Below are 24040 nucleotides of genomic sequence, written 5' to 3'. Positions count from 1 at the left end.
CACCGACATCAGATTGATCTAGAATAAACTCGCTGAAATTATCGACAGATCTGGAAAATGGAAACAAAGACTGTTTCTTTGAAGCGTGGCAATTTGTTCGGAAACCATTAATTACCACATTTCGTTTAGAAAACATATATAAAAACCTTAGGAATAGAACCGGTTATTGCTATAGCCGCCATGTTTAGAATTTCACAATGTTGGTTGTTACATTGTTAAATATACATTAAATTTTGTTCATATTACACTAGGGACGTCTTTTCATGTACATTTTTACCTGGAGAAGGTTGCAATAACATCTGGAAGGTCTGAACCTTACTTTTAAAGCCAGTGTCAACATTTTATATGCATTTTCCTTTTATATAAACCATGCCTGGTCACAACCCTCATAGTTCTAATTCCGGAACCGGTGTTACTGAAATGATTAGGAACGTGGTATCATTGAACAGAAAATCAATTATCGTTGGATGTTCTTTTTTCATTCTCATTTTTCTTGCATTCTGGAGCTTCAACTCAATATTACCGACACTGGATAATAACGTTGCAGGTAAGAAAACTTTTCAAGTTTAACCTGGCGTTTTCTAAGGCCTTTCGAAACGTGTGGACACTTACTGTATACATACACCGATAGGCCTTTCACTATATGCAAATTTCTGACACGTAGAAGGCAGTAAAGGTGATGGAAAATATTATTCTTATCTTTTCTGGTAAAGAGTTTTACGTAACCTTTTTGATATCCTTGGAAACCATCTACTACTTGAATGCTTTGATTAGACTTTTTGTGAAGAAACAACTTTCTGTATCCCAGTACTAATCGAAAAAAAAAAAAAAATCATGCTTAATTCAATTGGCTAATTGGCGACCGCACCGATAGCAGTTAAAATAATTTTTAAGAATGGTGAATCATTTAAAGGTGCTAGAAGGCAATACTGCCAATAGAATCCCTTGGAACTACAGGCGGGGGGCCTCCCATACAAACAGGATGGGGGCCTCGTCAGAAATTTTGAAAAGAACTCCCAGGGGCTACCAAGATCCTGTTATGTGGGTGTGGCTTGAATTTTTTACACGCCTAAGAGGAACAAATTCTAAAACAACTCATTAACTGAATGTACACTCTTTCACTGATGAGTTACCGGTGTAAATGAGACAAAACTAAAAATCAGTTGATTGTCAAATATCTCCTGTCATATTTTTCTTCGTTTCAATACCCTAAAAGGTACTACAAAATCTTCCGTTGTGGACCTTTTGCATTTTTGATTTTGCATAATTATGCCCATCACTATTGTACTATACTGAATTTTAATTGGCTTTTCCTTTGTAAACTGAGGTTTAATCCATGTATCCACATTGGGTAAAACTACAGTTAGTTTGTATTGCTTTGGATCATCGAAGTATGAATTTCCTGCCTAGAGTTAGAGTAAAATTGTAATTGAGGGCCTTGTGTTTCGGATGAGTAGCGAAAAAACTGAAGTTTTATTTCCATTCGACCAAAACTTCCGGTTTGAATTTCCGGAAATTTCAGTAGAAAATTAAAAAGGGCTTTCAAGTTGACTATAAAGACTTGGAAAATGCTTTCGATTTCCTGCATCCCCACAAAAAAAAAAAATAAAAAAAAATAATAAGCAAGCAAACAACAAACCGCGGTGACTCATATTGTCAAAACTTTCTTCCTTTTCTTTTCTTCCGTTAAATTCGATTTGGCTCCTGCAATTGTCCAAATTCTCTTTTGAGTGGTTCGCATTTCGCATCCTCAAAAGCTTTCGGGTTTTTCTGAAATTTTCGATCCATCCTTTGCTGTTTCTTAATTTCTACAATATGGTATCATGAAATGCTCTCCGTGAGATCATACATGAATGGAGGTAAATCCATTCCCCTGTGAGATCCAAACTCCCTGCCGACCACATTTGTAATGCAAATACGAAACGTCCTTTGTAGAAGGTGGACTTGATCGTTCACTCGGCTTCAACCATTACAGGTTGGCAACCATGAAGTCCAAGAATATTTTCGTTGCGACAGTCGTTCTTTCCATTTTCATTCTGATTTCGTATTGGAGCTCAAGATCAAATTCACAAACAAAGAGTAACATCTCAGGTATGTTCACTTTATGTATTAACAAGAAACTAATGCTGGCATGTTAAAAGAACCTTTTTCATTATTTTACATGGTAAATTGACCAGATAACTGACACAAAACAGTTGATTGGCTCAACACGGACTCTGATGAAGTTAAAAACGGCTTGCTCAGAAGAGCCACTCTACAAGACAAACAGTTAATGACGGCACAAGTTAAGAAAACGAAACATCAACACAACAATAACATTGGATACATTCGCCCATTTTAACCGTTTAGCTAGTGTGAGCCTCAGAACAACCGAGATCCTAACTCAAATCTACACCAAAAGGCCTGTTATCAACGCCCAACACATGCATTTTTAGTAACGATAGCCGGAACAACAGGAATAATACAGATCGACAAAAGGCAACGACGAATTCGTGTCCAACAGATGTTTCACTATTTCAAAAGAACTTTTGCTTTCAGTGAAAGAAATTGAATACGTATGATTTTCGTCTAGAGGATTCCAAGACTCGTGAGTTTTAGGTCCGAGCATTACTTCGTAGTTTTGTACTTTTTTTCTAGCTCTGACAGAAGTGAGCGCAATTTTAGCGAGCACTTCACTGATTTAAATATGAAAACTCTACCTTAAGCTAACTTTATATCTGGCTTTGCTAACATCTGTTTTAGTAAGGGCTCTCTGAAATACTACGAATCTAAATTTTCCCACTCAGTAGCCGCTCGTTTTGTTGTCTGTTCATTTGATTTCGTTTTTCTTTCTTTCCTTTCCATTTTACTATAGTAGCCTTCTTGTTTTTAGATCGCTTGGAAATGAGTCAGAAAGTGTCAGACGCATTAACGAATGTCACTTACTGTGGTTGGTTGCGCGGTAATACAAAGTTCACAGCTGGACTTAGTCATAAAAGTCTCTGCAAGTAAATTTGTTGGGTCGAATATTCTCTGACTAACAATAAAATGATAACCAAAGCAAACTTAAGCCTTTTTCTCTGCATTTTTAATTACCGATAGCTGAAGTTTCAACCGTAATCAACGGAACTGCTGCCAAGAGATTGACTGTACATGAATGTGAATCGAATGTTAAGGACTTTGAAAATCAAATAACATAGCGTCAAAAGAAAAAAAAAAAAAAAAAACTTGCGCCCTAAACTGTGCTTTTTATCAGTTTAAAATGGTAACATTACGGGCAGCACATGACAATTCTGTTCGTTAAAAGCAACTAAATTAAAAAAATAATTCAAAGCCACTTATCTTAACACCCATAGCTAATGAAAACTCAAGTATTGAACAATTTCCTATGGCAACCATGACTTGCTAAACAACATCCAAGTACTGCATACAATGGGAATTCTATTACTCGATAATACAGCATATTGTTCGCTATAAATACTGTAACGATGTCTGACATCACAATATATTTACCCTTCGAAACAGTAAAAAAGGGGAGTACAAATAAATACTTGTCAAAGCTTACAATCTGAATATCGAATCGAGTTTCCTCGGTAGCGTTTAGTCGACGGTAATTTTACAGCTGACCTTGCAACATTGTTTGCATGGATGAATTAACTAAGTTCTGCCACTCAAACAACTGGCTGTTGGTTTTAGATGTGTAACATATATGCTAATCTAGCGCAAGATAGCGCCATATTGCCCGCTCAGAACTAACCGCTGTGTCCCGGAAGAAAACAGTATTCTTTTTCCATATAATAAATCCTTTATTGACTAAGCTTGTTCGGTCAAGATGGCTGAACATATTTACGACGTTGTCGTTTCTTTTCTTTTTTTTCCAAATGAACGGAAAAAAATAGAACTCGGCCAACATCCAGCCATCCTGACCTCACGCCTTTTTGCCAAGTCGACACAGAAAATAACATCACGTCACATCAAAGAAAGCATAAAAATAACAGTTTAGCAGAGTACAAAAAAGCCAGTTGGCTGGAGCATAGCTGTTTACGTTTGGAAAGATTAAGACAGATTAGGAACGGCGAGCTTGAAAAACTCATCTACATCTTTCAATATGCACTATTTTTAATAGATGTTTCTTTTTTGTCATTTTCAGCTACTTTTCCACAGGAAAAGACAGGGTTCCGAGGACTGAAAGTAACTACAGCCTCCTTTGCTTCGCCATAAGTTAAACAACAAGAAAATGAATTGATCAAAACCTTATTTACCATTGTCACATAAAAAAAAAAAAAAATAAAATAAATGAATAAATAAAGAAAGAAAGAAAGAAAGAAAGAAAGAAATAAAGAAATAAGAAAACCTTAGTCAACGGACAGATGAGATTAAAGAAGATCATTAACTGTAAAGAATCTGTTTTATTCAAATTATCAGACCAAATATTGAAACGGCAAACATATGACAAGAAAAGCTTAAAACAATCGCTTAGTAAGATAGGAAAACAAACAAGCAAACAAAACAAGGCCATAAAAAAGAAAAACGAAAACAGATCTCAAGAAATAAACTAAATAGCAACAAGGTTGGTTTAAATTTCCGATAGTGAAAGACAAAACTAAAAGTTTGCCAACATGCAGCATCTACGAAGTTGCTCTTTTAAAATTCCCCATGGGTATTGTCTTGGGACGAACATTTAATCCCTTGAACAACCAAAAAAGAGGTTAACTTAGTGCAAACTAAACACACCAACACTTGTTCAAGTTAATGACCCATAACTACATTTTTTCCTAACGCAGAAAAACACCAATGCCCCGGACATAACAGTCAAAAAAGGGCAAACAGCAAGAGATCAACAAGTTAAGGAGAACCCCAATGCTCCAGACATAAGTCCCGGAGAAAGACAAAGAGCCAGAGATGAACAAGTTAAGGGAAATCTCAATCTTTCGGACGTAAGTCGCAGAGAAAGACAAACACCCAGCGAGCGACAAGTTGAGGAAGAACTCAATAACCCGCACAAGGCTGCCGAAGAAAGGCAAACAGCCAGAAAGCAACACCTTCAAGAATACTGTCGTAAACACACCTGCAACAAGAGTCTTGGAACAGAAGATGTGCACATGCTTGCAGTCGACGATGACTTAAAATTCATCTACTGCGTAGTGCCCAAGGTAGGAACTTCGACATGGAAAAGAGTGATTGCAAAATCTCACGAAATTAAGCCAGGAATCAACCGCTGGATTATGTGGAAACGTTTAAGCAATTACACTGAGGAAGAAAGGAACGAGCGACTTAAAACTTATTTTAAATTTGTCTTCGTTCGTGAACCACTACAACGCTTACTTTCAGCCTACAAGAACAAGTTTCTACAAATTCCCAGCTACACCAAAGACCTCCGTAAAGGAATAGTACAAACTCTTCGACCTCAAGATTTTAAGCCAGAAGGAAAAAATTTCGTTAAATTCAAAGAATTCATTCAGTATTTTTCCAACAATATGTCACGCAATCAGCACTGGCGACAATATGAAAAACTCTGTCACCCATGTGTTATCGACTACGATTTTATTGGTCACTTAGAGACCTTAAAGGAGGACGCGGCTTTGTTGCTGCAAATGGCGGGAATCGACGACCGCGTAACTTTCCCGCCAATCCACAAATCAACCGGTCCATCTGAAGTGTTGAAGTATTATTCAAAAGTTCCCGTTGAGTCTATAAATCGCTTAGGAGAGCAGTATCGCAATGACTTTGAAATGTTCGGCTACGAATATCTTGGTCCTGTGAAAAAGCATTTGAAACAATCCTCGAAAGACTAGTCGTTCTACTTCTCAAACCCAGAGACAATCCCAGACCTTATAAAAGCGAAATTATAGGCAAGAAAACAATGGCTGTTCCGAAAAATGAGGAGTGCGGGATGAAAACTACAAATTAAAAAATATATACAATATGAATTTAAATATTAAAACAAACAAACTAGAAATGTAATTAACTAAATATATAGCTACCAATTTTGAATTAAAATTAATTTTAGAATTCATAAATGAAAAGCTGTTAACTAGGGCCAACAAAAAAATAGCCAGAATAATCGCAGAATTCTCGTCTCGATAGGACAGTACGGTATTAACAGCCGTAGGTACAGCAGAGAGCCGCCGTAAGCAAGGTTGAGCGCTGATCATACAATTCCGTATTTGGTTATACAAGAGAGAATGAGGGTGAAAGAGTAAACACTCCATAAGCAGTGACCGTTGGAAAAACTTAAACAGATGCTTAACGTCACACTTAGATTCATAACGTACATAGCTGAATGTCCTGACAAATACTGAATCTCGTCCTCTCTGTGAAACGCTACGCTGGCTGTATGGTATGTATGGTATGGTACAGAGGGCTCATGACTTAATAAAACAGTTCAAGACGTTAAGCATACAGACAAAGGAAAATATGGCAAACCTTCCAAGGACAAATAAATCACAGAGAATAACTAATAATAATCAAATATAATAACAGGACTTTACTTGGCGTTTTCGCACCATCAAATTAACATTAACAAAAGATTTGAATGGTATACGTAGAAAGAACTGGGATAAAGACTCAAGAAGATGTGAGAAACAGCTTTGAAACGTTTTAAAGTGAAAAAAAAAAATGCTATTGAAATATAATATCCTAGATGACTTGGTGAAAAAGAAAGCCATTGAAAACGCGGTTGCTATAGTAACATCAGAAAAACCTTGATTAGTATTGTCAATAAGGGATTCAAATTGCTTCTTCATCTCTCGTTGGACTAATCTAAAACACCAACAACACCTTATAGAAAGCAATTGAACATCAATAAGTCCTTGATTGACAGAAATAATGCAAATGCCTTTTCTTGACCTTTTATTGGCCCAAATTGAAACACCACAACACGTGACACGCTGTAAATGAACTGACCCGTGACAAATAAATGTAACTGCAAGATTACATTGATTACTCTGACAGCAAGTTTTTAAGCCCAGCCATCGAGATGAAATTTGGCGTTATGTGTGCGAGGCCTAAATGTTTAACTTCTTTCCAGGCTTAATGTTGTAATGCCTAATATTTACTAATCAAATGGAAACATTTTCTTCTGTTATATTTTTATTCTATTGCAGTTAATGTAATTGTTTGTATGATTATTCAGGTTCGCGTTGCTTCATTCTGATTTTTTTGTGTGTTATTTTATTGTGATGGACACTGAGTGTACAATTTGCGAGGCAGAGTTTTGCAACCGGATCAAGTCGACTTTTCAGTTGGGATGGCAAGACTACCGTTGTTTCCAGATCGTCGAGCGAGCCACAACCCCTGGGACTCCGAAACTTCTAGACAGCATGGGGTACACATATACCGTGAGAAAACGAGAGGCTAACTCGACCGCTTGGCAGTGTACGGTATCAACAGAGGGCTTCCGCTGCCCGGCTGCAGTAACACAATGGAATAATGGTGATTTCACATTCGGCCGAAGAACCCACAACCACTGCAAATCTGTTGCATCTCTTATAGTAGCCCGGATCGAGTCTCGTGTCAGGGACGAGGCTGCTGCCGATATCTCCAAGCCGGCGTCGGAGATCGTCAAGCAGGTACTTCATGAGGAATTACCACATGCACCTTGCCCCAGTCTGCCACGGCCTAAATGTCTTGAGAAGATCGCAAAACGCTTCCGAGAGAAGTTGCGATTAGCGGATCTCAAAGGCGACAGCAAGATTTAGCATCTCTTAGTTAAGACGATAGCAACAAACGGCTCCTTTAGGAGCCACCCAATTTGAAAAAGTCAATGACCAACGAATGACATAAGTAGTGAATCAGTGAAATCACTGTTATCCTGCACGAGCAAAAGTGTACTCGCATATGTTTCTTCTAGTTAAAAAGGTTGTATTCTATAGATCAAAACTTAGCTAAATGTCTGTCGTGCCACAAACAAACTGTGAGTCATAACTGATATAACCAATGATGGATTTACATGTTCAATTTTTACGAAAATTTGACAAAGGAAACAAGTCGCAATTTTAGTATATTCATGTGAACCGGAACAACGGGGTTACTCACCTTCAGAAAGCTCACGGACATGAACAATATCTAAATTTAGATACTGCACATAAAAAGAGTAAAAAAATAACAAATGGCTCCTATAAAGTTTGAAAAAGTAAATAACTAGCAGACATGGTGTAAAACGTCCAGGGAGAGAGGCTGATTAACGAAAAGGTAGTCACTCGACAGTCTTCGGTTCCTCTCTCGCATTTGGCCGAATTGGACATCACTCAGACCTGTTACCGTTGTTTATCCGAAAACAATGTGCATATAAAGATGTATCTCAGTCTCCACGTCTTGTATTCGCTTCACAATTTCGTATTCGTATGCTGCCATTTAACGTTCTTCTGAAAATCGTCACCGTCGCCGTAGATACGAAAATCCATAAAACCGTTTCATTTGCAATTCCTATTCGACTTATTCCTCTGTGAACAAGAGATCTTTTGAATTCCTTGCCGATAAAAAGTTCGCCTCTCCTAAGCACGAATGACAACTAGTTATCAACAGAACTGTGCCCTGTAACGAAGCTTTTGCTGACTTCAAAGGAAAATATTGAAAGAGAAACTTCTAACCCATGCAGTAAGTCAAATTTGTAACAAACCATTACAACACTAATTATAACAACTAGGTCTTATAATTTTTAAGTGTCAATTAGAAAGCCAAATGTTGACAAAGAATGAAACGTTTCATAGTACGATCTCTTTTACTAAGATCTTGATCTCCATCAAAGAGAATTTTATTGGAGATTTGAATTGGAGATTTGAATTGGAGATTTGAATTGGAGATTTGAATTGGAGATTTGAATTGGAGATTTGAATTGGAGATTTGAATTGGAGTACGAGTTCCCTGTGCGCGCAGGGACGGATTCGCGAAGCATAATAAGTGACTACATCACTGTGCGGTAGCTAGAAAACCACAGCGACTTGTCTAGTGATGGTAGCAGAAACTGTCTTTCTTTTCTATTTTTCACACCAAAAATTTATCTCTTACCGTTTTAAACCTAAGTGGAAAGTTGTGCCATCTGTATTTATTATTGTAATTATCAAGAGAATCATGGTCTCTTGTAATTATTCAGTGAATCAATCTTTAATTTCAAACAGCAGAGACGCTGAACATAAACGAATATTTAGCTTGTAGCACGTAAAATTATAAGTTGAAATAACGGATTGGCAATACACCCAGACAGCGAGTGATAGATACAGATAATATTGAAAGCTGGATACCTTACAAGAAAGTAAAATTTATTAAACAATTAGCAAAAAGTAAAATGCATATTTAACAATTATCTCTCAACGAATAATAAATAGTGTTTAAGCTCAACAGGGTTCTTCACTTTGTAATAGAAAACGTTTGAATTTCCAAGTTTATGCGTTGGGTGAAATTAAAATTAAGGCTCTCGCGTAGGTCAAGGGATGAGTTATCGCTTAAGAGTTTGCTAACTGAACAGTTCTTGCACTGTACTAGAAGAAGTATTATTTTCAAAGTGTCGGAGCTCTAGAGTAATAACTTTTCGTTACTATAGCAAAATTCAATCACAGATTTTTTTGTGACTTTTTTGGCCGCCTTTCTTGGTGCACACAGCAACGCGATTGCTGGCATCACCATTTCTCGTGGCTTGTTTGTGTTCAGTCAGTCTCGTGTTAAGGTTTCTGCCAGTCTCACTAATGTAGGAAGTCTGGCAGTCGGAGTATTTGATCTTGTAAACTGCTCCCTGTCTGTCGTTAGGTTCGTCCCTGTCTTTCACGTTGGTAGTATATCCGATTGAATCGGAACCACGGAGTCACTCAACTTGAAAAGCTCACTGTCATATAAACAACGTTTAATTAAGACACTGCGCATAAAAAGACTAGAAAAAATAAATTTTTGACATTATTTAATAGCTTGCAGTAGGAAAAAAAACCTTTGGATGATCCAATGTATATACTGCCTGCTGGAAAAAGAAAAGGTTCATATCAGAACTTCAATTACAAATTCGGCGCGCAAGGATAGCAAAGCGCTTCCTTGAGAAGCAACGACCGGCGGAAATATAAATGACCTCCTTAAGCGTGAGGAAAAAGTCAACAAATGTCTCCTTTAAAGTTGGAAAAAGTAAATGACTAGCAGATGTGGTTTAAAAAGTCCAGGGGGAGAGGCTGATTAATGTTTGTAATTGGCCAGTATGCTTGTAACGCATTGTAATTGGAGAGCACGCGTCATTTTGTGCACGCTCTTTCTTGGACCGATGTCCTTAAACAGATTTCTCGTGCTCTGCCTCTGGTAAAAACACACTCAATTGCTGAAACTTTTAATTGTTATTGATACCTTTAGCCGACGGTAATGAGCATCAGATTATATTACAGTTTTGATTAATTCGTTTTCTTTATTTCCAATACGTTAATAATTCAGATGTCTTCAGTTTCGCACCCGTTACAGGCCGAATTTGACACCACTCAGTGCTATTAATTATCGTTATTTATCGCAAAACAATATGCATGTAAGGAGTTACTGTATCTCAGTCTCGGCGTCTCATGATCGCTACAGGCCTTCGTATTCGTATGCTGCTGTTTAACGTTCTGCTGAAAATCATCAACGTCGCCATGATCCGAAAATCCATGAAACCTTCTTGCTCGTAGTTCCCGTATTCGTCTGTGAACAATACGTCTTTGGAATTCCTTGCCTGTAAGAAATTTAGCTAAATTTCCTCTCGCAAATGTTGCAGAAATCTATTTACAGAATCTTGGGTTGTACTTAGAGAGCCTAAATAGGAACCGGAAAATGTTTTCAAATTTTGTGACCACAGAGGGCATTTAAAAAGTCAAATAACACAGCTTGCAATTTAAAGCAGTTGTTACGTACCTGTGTTTTATTTTGAAAGACAGACAGACACGCATGACATCCAGTTATCAACAGAACGATACTCTGTAACGAAGCTTTTGCTGAATAAAAAGGAAAATATTGAAAACGAAACTTCTAACCCGTGCAGTAAGTCACATTTCGAACTAACCATTACAACCCTACAACTAGGTCTTCTAAATAGTTATAATAGCCGTACATTCGGCTGGCTAATGTCAAGAAACTGGATGTGAATAATTCCTAAGTTTTCAAACTTGTTTCTGTTCACTTCGCGAAATTCAGTTATGCTAATTTTAAAGTGTCAATGAGAAAGCCAAATTTTGACAAAGAATCAAAAGTTTCACATCAGGATCTCCTCCGTCAAAGAGAATTTTATTGGAGATTTGAATTGGACTACAAGTTTCCTGCACGCGTAGGGACGGATTCGCGAAGCATAAGTGACTACACCACTGCGCGGTAGCTAGAAAACCACAGCGACTTGTCTAGTGATGGTAGTAGAAACTGCCTTTCTTTTCTTTTTTTCACACCAAAAATTCATCTCATACCGTTTTACAACTAAATGGAAAGGTGTGCAATTTGAATTTATTCAGTATTGTAACGATAAGTTTTATGGCTCACTGGTCGCGTATTTGCCTGGACTTGGGAGCTTGGCAAATATCTTAACAGCTAAAACACTTGACGGGTGAGCGGATAAATGGTTCGGCAAAGAGTGATCAATCTTCACTGAGGAACGTTGCAGAACGGGAACCAACTCGGTTGAACCACTGGCTTGACAGCCGACACTCGTTACGTGATGCCAAAAGCACAGAGAACTTGTTTCTTTGCTTTACTCCAGCGAAGACACAGCAGAAAACCAGGAAACTTCTTTGGATGTCCGGATGTCGGTAAATCACGGACATCCGGTAACTTGTGCGTAATTTTTGCCGGCATATCTGCTCATGCTTAGAAAATTATCATGAGGGAGAGCATTCTCGTCCCTAAAGTCTCCGTTTCTTTTGGTCCCGTGGTCGGCGAAACGGACATTTCAAGACGAGTAGCACTGGGGACGAGAATGATAATAGATAAGTTATATTTTTAAAAAAATCTACTCGTGCCTATTTTACCAAAATGCACTAGAAATCGTATGTGATTACCTGTTTTAATTGCTCGTTTTCATGTGATGTCATCATGAGTTATCGCTTAAGTTTTTGCTAACTAAACAGTTCTTGCCCGAGAAAAAGTATAAATTTTAATTGTCGGAGCTCTAGAGTAATAACTTTTTGTTTCAAAAGCAAAATTCAATGACAAATTTTTCTGACTTTTTGCCGCCAAAGAAAGCTCTACAAATTTGGGTGAAACACTTCTCCAAATAACGCTCGAATGAAAAACTGCACAGGCCTAAATCTTGGCGAGGTTTTATTATATTTCAGTCATCTCTCGTACCCAGATTCTTGACTTAATAAGCCATTTTCGAGTTAAGTTGTGCCTCTGTTTTAAAACGAATCCTCGTGTAAAAACTTTGTTGTGAAAATAAGTTTGATTTACATGAAAATGAACCAATAGGCGGAACGTATTTCCACATTTCAAATAGAGGCAAAACGCAGTTAGGTACTGGCCTAATTATTGAACGGTTTTGATTTTGATTTTTGAGGGCGTGACAGTGAAAACCACTAATTGTAAAGTTTTGCTCCATCTAACTCTGTATCTTTCTTATTAAGGTTGTGTTCAAGAGAAGTCTACTTTGTGTGAAATACAGACACTGCTAGGAACCAAGAACACGGTGCTGGTTACCTGCTGAAAGTCATGAAGGAATTAAAATCCCTTAAGTCCATGATCGTTCCCTCTGTTGGATTGTCCGTTTTAGCTATAATTCTCCTTTCATACTGGAGTTCAACATTTACATTGCATAGACTGGATGTAAAGTATGCAGGTAGGAAAACTTTACATCTTTAGGCGTTTCCTAATTCAGATAAGATAACATAACATAAGAACTTCATTAACGTGTCGAAGTCGCTAGCATACAATGTATACTAATTGTGGACACATAACTAGAAAAAGCCCAATTTAGGCTAGTTGTAAAGCTATTTAGACGAACTGGAGTATACTTACAGAACCAAACTTGTTGTTATTTAGTATCCGATTCCAGACACCCCTGACGGCGTTGCAGGTTTTACTAAAACAAAACAAAACAAACAAACAAACAAACAAAAAGAACACAGAAAAGTTGATACTTAAGCCACTGGAAAAAAAAATCTATTTGATCGATAAAATTTTTATTCTTAGATGCCTCAGAAAGACAAATTACCAGGAAAGAGGTAATGAGAAACTACTGTCTAACGCACTCATACAAGACAAAACCAGTTGGCAGGGACTTTGAATTTATCCTTGTGGACGATGAAAACAAGATCATCTACTGTACAATTCCGAAAGTGAGCTCAACAACGTGGAAACGAGTTTTAGGGGATCTTCGTGGACTCGACAAGAACATACAAAAGATCCATAGCAAGTATTTGTGGCGATGGTTGTATCAATATAGAGAGGAGGAAAGATTACAACGAGTTGAAACTTATTTTAAATTTCTCTTCGTTCGGGAACCCCTGCATCGCTTGCTTTCTGCTTACAAAGATAAGTTTATGAGAAGGGATAGGAAATGCAGCGAGGACGCTCGGAACGAAATCGTCAAAGCATACCGCCCACAAGATTATAAACCCAATGGAGATTATAATGACATCAACATCACCTTCGCTGAATTTATTCAGTATTTTTCCAATGATGTGCCGCGGGATCAACATTGGCGACAATACGAGCAGCTCTGTCATCCGTGTGTTATTAACTACGATTTCATTGGTCATTTAGAGACTTTGGAAGACGACGCACCTCTGCTACTGAAAATGGCGGGAATTGACGACCGCGTAACTTTCCCGCCAATCCACAAATCAACCGGCTCAGATGAAGTGTTGGAGTACTATTCCCAGGTTCCCACTCGATACATAACTCGGTTAGGAAAGTTGTACCGCAGTGATTTTGAAATATTTGGTTATGATTATTTGGCTCCGGTACAACCGCTACTCAATAACAGTGAACAAACAACAAGTTTTAAACAGTAACAAAATTTCAATTCTCTTCAATTCCGACTTAAAGCTAGTACAAAACAAAAACTTGCTACGTTACTCATCACCAGTACTCAAAAAGAAAGCTTGCGGCTTGAAGTTAAATTTACAAAATTGTTAGCATTTTAGTGAGGGTATGGTAGGGAGGCGCGGGGATAGGGGATGGAAAAAATTCGCGCCTCTCGAAACATTGCTTATTGTCAGCTACAATACAATCAAAGACCGAGTCTGCTTTTCAATTGTTACCTCGAAAAGTAAGTTCTAAAAATTTCAATGAGGGCATTTTTCATGTCCAGCTATGTCGGTTATGAACTGACGAAAAACGCGTCAATATTACTCCATGTGAAATATTCCATAAAATAAATAAAATCTGTGTTTAGTATGATTTGTTTATAAACTCTTGTGAAAATTGATGTAAAAATTGTATCTTATTTTAACGATTAGGAAGGAATAAATTGGTTGTTATATGGCGACTATTTAATATAAAATTGTTGATTGTATAATTTTACGTATTGTCTAAGAGCTTTTAATACAACGATACTGACTGTAATTTTCTACTAAATTCTTAGACATAACACGAAACTCGGGCTACTATAGCAGCTGCAACAGATGAACAGTGGTTTTGGGTTCTTGTGATAGTCATGACACTGCCATCATTTTATTGTGTTACTGCAGCCGGGCAGCGGAAGGCTTCCGTTGAAACCGCACATTGTCAAGCGATCGAATTAACATCCCATTTCCTCACGGTATATGGGGACCCCATGCTGTTTAGAAGTTTCTTAGCCTGCTAGGCGGCTCCCGGCGATGGGGGAAATCAGTTGGGCGAGCGAAGCAAGCCAAAGAGCGCAAAATAAATAAATAAATGAATGAATAAAGAAGAATTCGTTGCGCGAAGTGAGTCGAGATGGATGAGCACGCCTTCTCTTCCACCTCAGACCGCCCTCGACTCGCTCCGCTTGCCCAAAATCCCAACTGGGAGCCCGTTCGCAGGCAAGAAGTTTCGAGGTTCCGCGGTTGTTGCCTCGCTCCACAATCTGAAAGCAACGGTAGTCTCTGCTTAATCCAGTTGCAAAACTCTATCAGAATCCGAGTCATCCTATTTTTCTTAGCGTTTTCGTATTTTAGTGTCGCTTATACAAGCTGTCGGATCAAAAGCAAAGCAGGAAAATGCTTTGTTTTAATTGGTGATGTTGTTAGTGATGACAACAACAGTTCTAAACTTGTGATTTTTTCTCATTTGATGGCGTACAATAGAAGCCGCGCTTTCACCTATTGACTGCTAATTAAGGTCCATTCATATCATTTTTCGCCTGCGAAAAAGAAAACAACCATTAAAAAAAATTAACAACAACACATAATCGTAATGCTCCAAATAAAAACCTCCTTGCTATGATCTCTTTGACGCGAAACTTCGAAATTAAAGGAACTACTTTGCAGTTTGCGTATCTTGAAAATTTTAGCCCAAATTTTTCAAGTTCGTGGTTTTTATACCGTTTTAATCTTAACAATGCTTGTTCCTTTGTGGCTTATTATTACCTCTTTAGTGTTTATCTGTCTCAGTAAACTACTATTTTCAGGTTTCCCTCAATTTAAATGTAATTATGCGCGGGGACAAAATAACTTACTGAAGTACCATCAAATTACCATGACGGTGCTACTTCGAGTGTTTATCAAAGTTTATTAAGGCACAAAAAAATGATCAAATTTAAGGGAGAGACAAGTTGGAGGGAAAAGAGTTTGAAAACGATTTCTTCCATCGCAAAAATGTAAGCTCACTGATTACTAGCGATTAAAATCACAAGAGACTTATGTAGGTAAACAACACTCAAATTTGTATATGGGGTGAATAATTAAATGAAAAACAAACAAACAAACAAACAAAATAGACACACACACACACACACACACACACACACACACACACACATGTCCCGTCCACGTTAAGGAATTTTCGCCTTCAAAGAGCACACTTCGAAAGCGCGCATCGCTTTATGTCGCTAGTGAAAAGCAAGATTTGTGAAACCAAAAAAAATAGATCAGCTTCCACTTTGTTGCAACCAGGAAAACCCTGTCACACCAAATTTGAACTCAAATAAATATGTCATGGTCGGACATTAACGTTCGATCCTGCGCTACATAGATCACGCGATTACATAAATCGAAAATGAAAAAAAAAAAGCTCTCTTACAAAAGAACTGAATGGTTTGCTTCGATGCCAGCAAACCTTACCAGACCCCTTGGTAATGAGCTAGGCATGTTAATCATTGACTTTTCAGACTGAGTGGCTCCTAAAGGAGCCATTTGATTGCCACAGCAACTAAGAGACAGGAGCAGAAGAAGATTTTCAGGCACCTTTAAGAGCAGTTGGTCCATACGATGTACTTCTTTGAAACGATACTTTTACTTGAACAGACCTTAAAAATTAAGCTTCCGTCTTGCACGGATAGGTCTCACCTCCACGATCTGGAATTTTCGCAGCCGTTTGGTACACTTTGTACGTACCAGCTCCTCGGCGACCACTGGAGACTTCTTCTTCAAGGATGTTTTTGCTGTTTTCCTACATCCATCGCACAGAGTGTTTTCTTGACAAGGCTGTAGAAAGGCTTCTCTTTCATTACATTGATTGGCCATCGCGCAGTTCTAAAAGATTCCTTACTAATGAATTTAAGGGCAGTACCCGAATGAAGCGGAAATGACTTCATTGTCAGTTACATTTGTTTTTATACACATCAGAGAATACAAAGCAAAAAAAAATCACTGTTTTGATTGGTGGGCTCTTTAATGATAACAACAAAAGGACCTAAACTTGTGAAATTTTCTCACCAGTCTCGTGCACAATAGAATCCACGTGTTCGTTTAATTTAGAACTCATGTCGTTAAAGAAAGTTTATTTGGGAAACAAAAACAAAAAACAAAATAAACCATTTTGTTGCGTCCAGGAAAACCCTGTCTCACCCAATATCAATTTTTACTAAAATAGAATTTTTATTCGCTCTCTAAACTTCCGTCATTCTCAGTTTCATTAATGTTCTTTTCTCGGCGGTTCAATGCGCGAACGGACTACCACAAAGTAAAAACTATTTGGATGTTATACACACCGTTAAGAATACAAAGCAGGGGAAAATGAGTTGTTTTTAAAATGTCGTAGTGTCAACAACAATAGGCTTGTAAAGTTGTGAAGTTTCCTCAACTCACGCGCACGATAGGTCTTTTTAAATTTTGCATAAAACGTACAACAGTTTTTAAAGACATGTTTCGGCATGCTTATGCCATCTTCAGTTTAATAGAGTGACTAATGATACGTGACACAAGTTATATACTACAAAATATGAATAAATTATTTACAATATGCATTACAAAACAGTGGAAACGGAAATTACAGAGTTAAAAAGGTGTTGAAGTGATGTAACTGTTTGTTAAGGTCAGGTTTGTTCTTACTAATATAAAAGGCTTCTTTAAGTTTAAGATCAATAGAGCTATTCGCTGAGTCTAAGATGCGAAAACAAGAAGGTGTGTACATGCCCCTGCATGAAGAAAATTGAGAAAGATGTTTAAAAATATGCGAGTTTTTATCGCTTACTGTATGCTCTTTAATCCTGGTAGAAAAATGGCGACTGGTTTCACCAATATAACAGGAATTACATCCCGCACAAGTAAATTGATAAACTACCATGGATTTTAGAGCATCAGGAGTACGATCTTTAAAACTGAACATATTCTTGATTTTGAAAGAAGTAAAAACTAATTTGATATTAAGATCCGTTTCACAAAAACGTTTAAGTAATTGCCGTAGTTTGAGTTCCGTTATTCTAGAATACTGGCCGATAAAAGGAAGCTTAAAATAGCGTATATTGTTTTCATCATTAACGTTGCGGCTTTTTTGATCAGAAGGCTTGTTAAGATACCGCTTGAAGGTTTTTTCAATGATGTGTGAAGGAAACTAGTTACGTTTTAGAGTGTCCGAAAGCTTGATCAAATCGTTTTCAAAACCGGAAGAAGTGTTGTTGATTTTATAAGTTCGGTCAATGAGAGTACGGACAAGGCCAATTTTATAGCGAAACGGAGCGAAACTAAAAAAATTTGTTAAGAGACCAGTGTAGGTTTTTTTATGAAAAACTGAAAAAACGCAGTCATGCGAAGAGTTGTCAATTAGAACATCCAAAAAGGAAAGTTTACCGTCGTTCTGTTTCTCGAAAGTAAATTTGATGTTGGGTTGTTGAGAATTGATGAATTCAAAGAAAGACATGGCATCCCGCTCATTTTTAAAGACGCAAAAAGTATCGTCAACATAACGCCTATAGAGTAAGATGTCGGCCTTGTTAAAATTATTTAGCCATGTTTCTTCGTGAAATCCAAGAAAAAGATTAGCTAAAATAGGTGCTAAAGGGGAGCCCATAGCTACCCCATCGACTTGATCATAAAATTTACCATTGAAAAGAAAATGAGTCTCGGATGTGGCAAATGAAAACAATTTCTTAAGGTCGGGTTTTTTGATGGAAAATTTGGGATGATGTTTCAAAATAAGGTCAGCGGCAATATCGATAGTTTCATTTAGCGGAATGTTTGTAAAAAGGCTTTCAACATCGAAGGAAATAAGGAACTTGTTGTTAAAATCGAAACTCCTGAGCTCTTCAACAAAAGAAAAGGAATCCTTAACCGAATATTTATCAGGCAAAAGCGGAACAAGAAGAGAACTTAAGTACTTAGCTAAATTATAATTGTAAGCTCCAATAGAGGATACAATGGGTCTAAGAGGTGGTTGCCTATTTAAATTCTAATGAAAAAGCAAAGCAACAATAGCCATTCGTAAACAACAACAAGAGCAACATAGATCAGAAAGCAAGGTCTAGTCTGGAGTGAGGGTTGAAATTTCGATAAGATTGGCTTCGGTTTGGCTTTCTATTGAAAAATTGCAGCTGCTACAAATTTTCTGCAAAAAGTATGAAATCACCGGTTATAAACAATAAACTAGGTTGCTGTTTTTTTTAGCTTAGGGATGAACACACTCTGAAAAACGTCATTTAATACTGAGAGCCATTACACGAAACGTCAGGGGCCAAATTTGACAGAGCGCTTGACTTTCCTCTTAGTTTTATCAACCTCAATTCGATGTTAATTACTTGGTAATTGTTTAGCTTGGCTAGCTATTTATCAATGGAAATTGAACAAAGGAAAATTAACTGAAAAGGTGTGTCTTCATGTGAAACTTACCTTTCAATCGTTAGCCCGTCGTACACTAGTACAAGTGTTAAGACTACCGACGCAGCAATTTTTGTTGGGAGGTGGAGTAATTATAGAAATGTACGAAGAATTGCGCATTACTAGTTAACTAGAGAAAACCTGAAATAAACATTGCGATGTCTGATAACAGTTTGACGATAAGATGACATTGCTTTGTGCTTTTCAACGCTGCATAAGACGCCATTTGTTTCAATTTTATGAGGTTTACAGAGACCTACTGAGAATTTCCGAAGAGAACACCTGAGATTACCTTATATCGTTCGTGGTACAGTTATCCCTTGTCTAAAAGAGCTTTCTGATTTGCCACAAACTCCTTAAACGTCCTTGCTCGTTAGTGAATTAATTTTATCAGTTATCAGTGTTTGCAAAGTTAACTATAGTGTTTGCCAGTCTTGTACGGTTAGGAAGGAATTTTACTGTCTACTTTTTTACCTTCTTCGCGTCCTGAAACTAGGAAATACGATCATGTTACTCCTCTACTTCACAAGTTTAACTGGCTATCTTGAACATCTCAACAAGAAATTTATCAAGCGTTCTAACATTCATATCCGTGAAACTCGGACGTGTGACGTGCTACATATATCTAAAACTGCCATCGGCCAACGCACCCGCTTCAAGTATAGAGCGACTAATATCTGGAATAGCTTAGATAAAGTCAGTAAGGGAATCAAATCCCTAAAGACATTTATAGCTGCTGGGTAAAAACTGTTTCATAGCCTTAATTTGACCTATTATTTTTCTATCATGACATTTAGAGAGCGTTTTTTTATATTAGAAAACATTTTTTTTCTTTTTATGATTATTATTGTATACAGTTTTGAAAAACGTTAGAGGAGATGAATCTATTTAAGTTTAAAGTAAGAGTTTTAAAGTTCTCTTATTCAGTTAGGCCATGCATGTTGGTCATTGACTTTTTCAAATTGAGTGGCTCCTACAAGAGCCGTTTTTTGGTAGAAAGCTTGTCCTCCTAACTTCAGACTGGCATCGAGAACTGCTGACCTGTTGTACATACGGGGCTTGCTTTCCTCTTGATCTTCGGGAAGAACCATTGCAGCCGGTCCTTGAAAAGCTAAAACTTTAGAATATTAACTTTCGTTTCACACGGCTACTGCTGTTCTTCGCGTTCTGAAACTTCATAATTTGGAACCGCTGGGAAAAACCGGAGTGTGAACGAGTGTCCTCGACGCCTTCATCGATGGCAGATTCCCTCTCCAAAGATGTTTCTGCTGGTTTCCTGCATTCATCGCACAGAAGGTTTTCTAGACAAGATTGTAGAAAAGCCTCGCAGACGATACATACATCAGCCATCCTGCAATCGTTGTATACTTCTCTAAAAGCTCTATTATCAGGTCAGCGAGTGAAACAGATTTGATTGAAGAAGTGAACAACAGACAGGCATTTTATACCTTCAACAAGGAACAAAGGAGAAAAAATTGCGTCGTTTTGATTGGTGGATCATTGATGAACTGGTTAAAAATGACAACAACAGCACTGAACTTGTGAAATGTTCTCACCTCGCGAATACAATAGATGTATCTGATGAAGCCTAATTAAACGAAAAAGAACGCCAAGCACAAATCACGTAAGTGAAACTGTGTTAATTTTTCTTCAGATGCATTTCCGATGAGATTTTAATCATTTTATCTTACTCATCTGATTATCAGCCTGAAGTGAGTCTTCATGGAATTGCTGGAAAATTAACTTTGAACTGAGCTACTGATTAGGAATATAAGGTCAAACAAAGTTGAAAAATTCACTTTATTTTATGTACGCATGTCAGAGAATATTTCTGGTTTTAACAAAAAAGTGTCAGTAGAGCAATTTTTTGTTAACAGAATAGTTTTCCTCAGTGCCTCTATCAACTTAAGTTACGATCTAAATGGCTGGATGCGCGTGCGTTTATTCTAGCGTGCGTGCGAGGTGTGAAAATGTCATAAATTTAGACTCATTGTAACGTTGTAATTTTCAATGAGATTACTAAAAAAATACTTATGTTAAAGTTATTAATGTATATGATAAATTCTCTCCGCGGCAAATTTGTAAAGTTGTCTTTTCGAGGCAAGTTGTTTGTTTGTAATTTATCCTAGTCTACGAGCAGGCTTTAGTGCTTGAGTGTCGCACTGAAGCCCTGTCATCTGGCTTTTTGCCCTGGCGCACGAGCGAGTTTATGAACAGCACGCGTAGGGGAACGAACGCCTTTATCCCAACGTTTCGATTTGGCCAGCGAAACACACAGGTTTCCAGCGGAATCTCGCACGCAGAGCCGGCTTATTTATCTTGTAAATCTGAAGTTCACTTCCAGTAATTTTTCATTCGTTTTCAATGGAAAACTCGCAAACGATTTCAACAAAACATCTGAAATTGTGACATTTTTATCATTTCAGACCCTCAATAAAACCAGCGTGTTCATGTAATTTCGCTCTATATATCCATATTAAAACTTAACTGGGCATTGAATCGCGTATTACGGTCCTAGTAAAATGCAGACTTATTGAATCCAATAAAGCTTGCTTCGACATGTTGATCATGTCACACCCAATCAACCCCCACCCCCCCCCCCCCCCCCCTCCAAGGTAGCATATTAAATCGCTCTTTAAACTTGCGTCAAGTATTTTTCCTAACGATTTAGTTTTGGCTCAGTTTGGAGTAATACGGACGACATTTTCTTAGTCACTACAACGCTAAAGGTCTGTGAAGTTGTGATATTTTCTCACCTCCCGCTTACAATACAACCCGCGCGTTAAGTGCTTTTAGATTATTAAATTAGGTCATCCAAATTTTCAGTTACCTTTTGACGCTGTAAAATGTCGATAGTAGCGCCTTTTGTGAGGACAATTTCCTGATAAAAAGAGCTACTTGGCAGTACATTACTTCGCCGGCGTGTGTTGCTTATGCTAACCTGCTGGTATAAGAACATCAATAACTAAACGAGATAGTCAAAGTCAAGTCGGAAAGTTTCGATAAGATTGGTTTTGAGGTGTTTATTTAATCTTGGGTTCTAAGTTAAATCACAATCGTCTTTGAAAATTCTCTAGTCGTTCCAGTTGTCTATAGACTATGCTATATACAGCCTAAGCGAAAGAAGGACTACTCGTAGAGCAAAATTAACACAGTTTCACTTAGTTTCATGTTGCCTTATATTTAGTTGTGGTTTGTGCTTGTTGTTTTGACCTATGTTTTGTTGCTGGTTCATTGCAATATGAATAGGCTCACATAACTGATTGTTGGTTGAACACGCGAGGTGAGAACATTTCACAAGTTTAGTGCTATTGTTGTCGTTGTTAACGAGTTTATCAATGATTCACCAATCAAAACAACACGATGTTTTTTTGCCTTTGTTATTAAAAGGTATAAAAAGCCTGTCTGCTGTTTTCTTGGTCAATCAAAACTGTTTCACTCGTTGACCTCATACTAGAGCAACTAGAGAAGTATACAACGATTGCCTGATGGCTGACGTATGTATCGTCTGCGAGGCTTTTCTACAATCTTGTCTAGAAAACCTTCTGTGTGATGAATGCAGGAAATCAGCAGAAACATCTTTAGAGAAGGAATCTGCCATCGATGAAGGCGTCAAGGACACTCTGGTACACTCCCGTTTTGCCCAGCAGCTACAAATTATGAAGTTTGAGAGGGCGAAGAACAAAACTAGCCGTGTGAAACGAAAGCTCATATTCTAAGGTTTTAGCTCTTCAAGGACCGGCTGTAGGAAATGGTTCTTCGAGAATATCAAGAGGAAAATAAGCCCCGACGTGCAACAGGTCAACAGGTCAACAGTTCCCGATGCCGGTATGGAGTTAGGAAGACAGGCTTCTGTGCCAACAAACGGTTCTTTTAGGAGCCACTCATTCTAAAAAAGTCAATGACCAACATGTAAGGCCTACCAAAGAACAGGACTGGTAGAAAGTAAAATTACTTTATAACTGTACAAGACTGACAAATACTTAGACGTACTAATTATAAATTGCATGCAATTATGGTTTCACAAATAAGCAAGGACGCTTAAGGAGTTTTTGTCAGATTGTGGCGAAAAAAAGCGATATAGATCAGAAAATGTTTTTTTTTTTTTTTTGATAAGCGATAACTGTACCACAAACACTATAAGTTCTCTTCTAAAATTGATAAAAACGAAACAAATCTCGTCTTATGCGACTTTGAAAAGCACTTTAACAATGTTATCTTATCGTCGCACAGCTCCATTCTTCGCACGCTTCTTTCTTCCATAATTACTCCAGAAGTGAGAAAATTTCACAAATTAAGGTCTTTTGTTGTAATTATTAAAGAGTTCACCAAACGAAATAGTGCATTTTACTCTCTTTGTATTCTCTGATGTGTACAAAAACAAACGTATCTGATATTAACTTACTCATTTCTCTTCATTCATTTGGCTGTTGCTCTCAAACAAATTACTGGAGAATCTTTTAAAACTGCACGATGGCCAATCAACGTGCCGCCAGTGAAGCTTCTGTACAGCCTTGTCAAAAAAAAAAAAAAAAAACTCTGTGTGATGGATGCAGGAAAACAGCACAAACATCTGTGATGGAGGCACCCCCGTCGGTCGCTGAGTAGCTGGTACGTCCCAAGTGTGCCAAACGGCTGCGGAAGTTCTAGATCGTGGGGGTCAGACCTATCCGTGCAAGACGGAAGCTTAATTTTTAGACCTGTTCAATAGGATAAGCGTTTCAAAGAATTCCATCGTATTGGCCAACTGCTCTTAAAGGTGCCTGAACATCTTCTCTGCTCCTGTCTCTTAGTTGCTGTGGCAACCAAACGGCTCCTTTACGAGCCACGTATTCTGAAAAAGTCAATAATTAGCATGCATAGCTCACTACATAGGGGTCTGGTAAGGTTTGCTTGCACTAAGTAAACCCTTCAGTTTTTTT

At 37.8% G+C, this 24040-nt stretch overlaps 3 protein-coding genes across 3 annotated transcripts; all 3 read left to right on the top strand.

Moving 5' to 3' along the window:
* Positions 1-4751: 4751 nt before the first annotated feature.
* Positions 4752-5774, top strand: LOC145503359 (carbohydrate sulfotransferase 11-like; the record flags this gene model as incomplete). Its single annotated transcript, XM_081482824.1, has 1 exon — positions 4752-5774. A coding segment is annotated over one exon (1023 nt), but the record flags the coding sequence as incomplete, so codon positions are not given.
* A 1386-nt stretch (positions 5775-7160) lies between these two features.
* Positions 7161-7803, top strand: LOC145502505 (uncharacterized). Its single transcript, XM_081481814.1, has one exon. The coding sequence runs from the start codon at positions 7161-7163 to the stop codon at positions 7677-7679; it is 519 nt and encodes a 172-aa protein (XP_081337940.1). The 3' UTR covers positions 7680-7803.
* Positions 7804-12566: 4763 nt separating this feature from the next.
* LOC145460525 (carbohydrate sulfotransferase 12-like) lies at positions 12567-13959 on the top strand. The gene is made up of 2 exons (XM_081445366.1): positions 12567-12739; positions 13093-13959. The coding sequence occupies exons 1-2, from the start codon at positions 12613-12615 to the stop codon at positions 13914-13916; spliced, it is 951 nt and encodes a 316-aa protein (XP_081301492.1). The 5' UTR covers positions 12567-12612; the 3' UTR covers positions 13917-13959.
* The last annotated feature ends 10081 nt before the right edge of the window (positions 13960-24040 follow it).

Source organism: Orbicella franksi, chromosome 11, assembly GCF_964199315.1.
Source record: "Orbicella franksi chromosome 11, jaOrbFran1.1, whole genome shotgun sequence".
In the NCBI taxonomy this organism is placed as follows: domain Eukaryota; kingdom Metazoa; phylum Cnidaria; class Anthozoa; order Scleractinia; family Merulinidae; genus Orbicella; species Orbicella franksi.
Note: the sequence above shows the minus strand (reverse complement) of the source record. Positions and strands in the feature narration are given on the sequence as shown.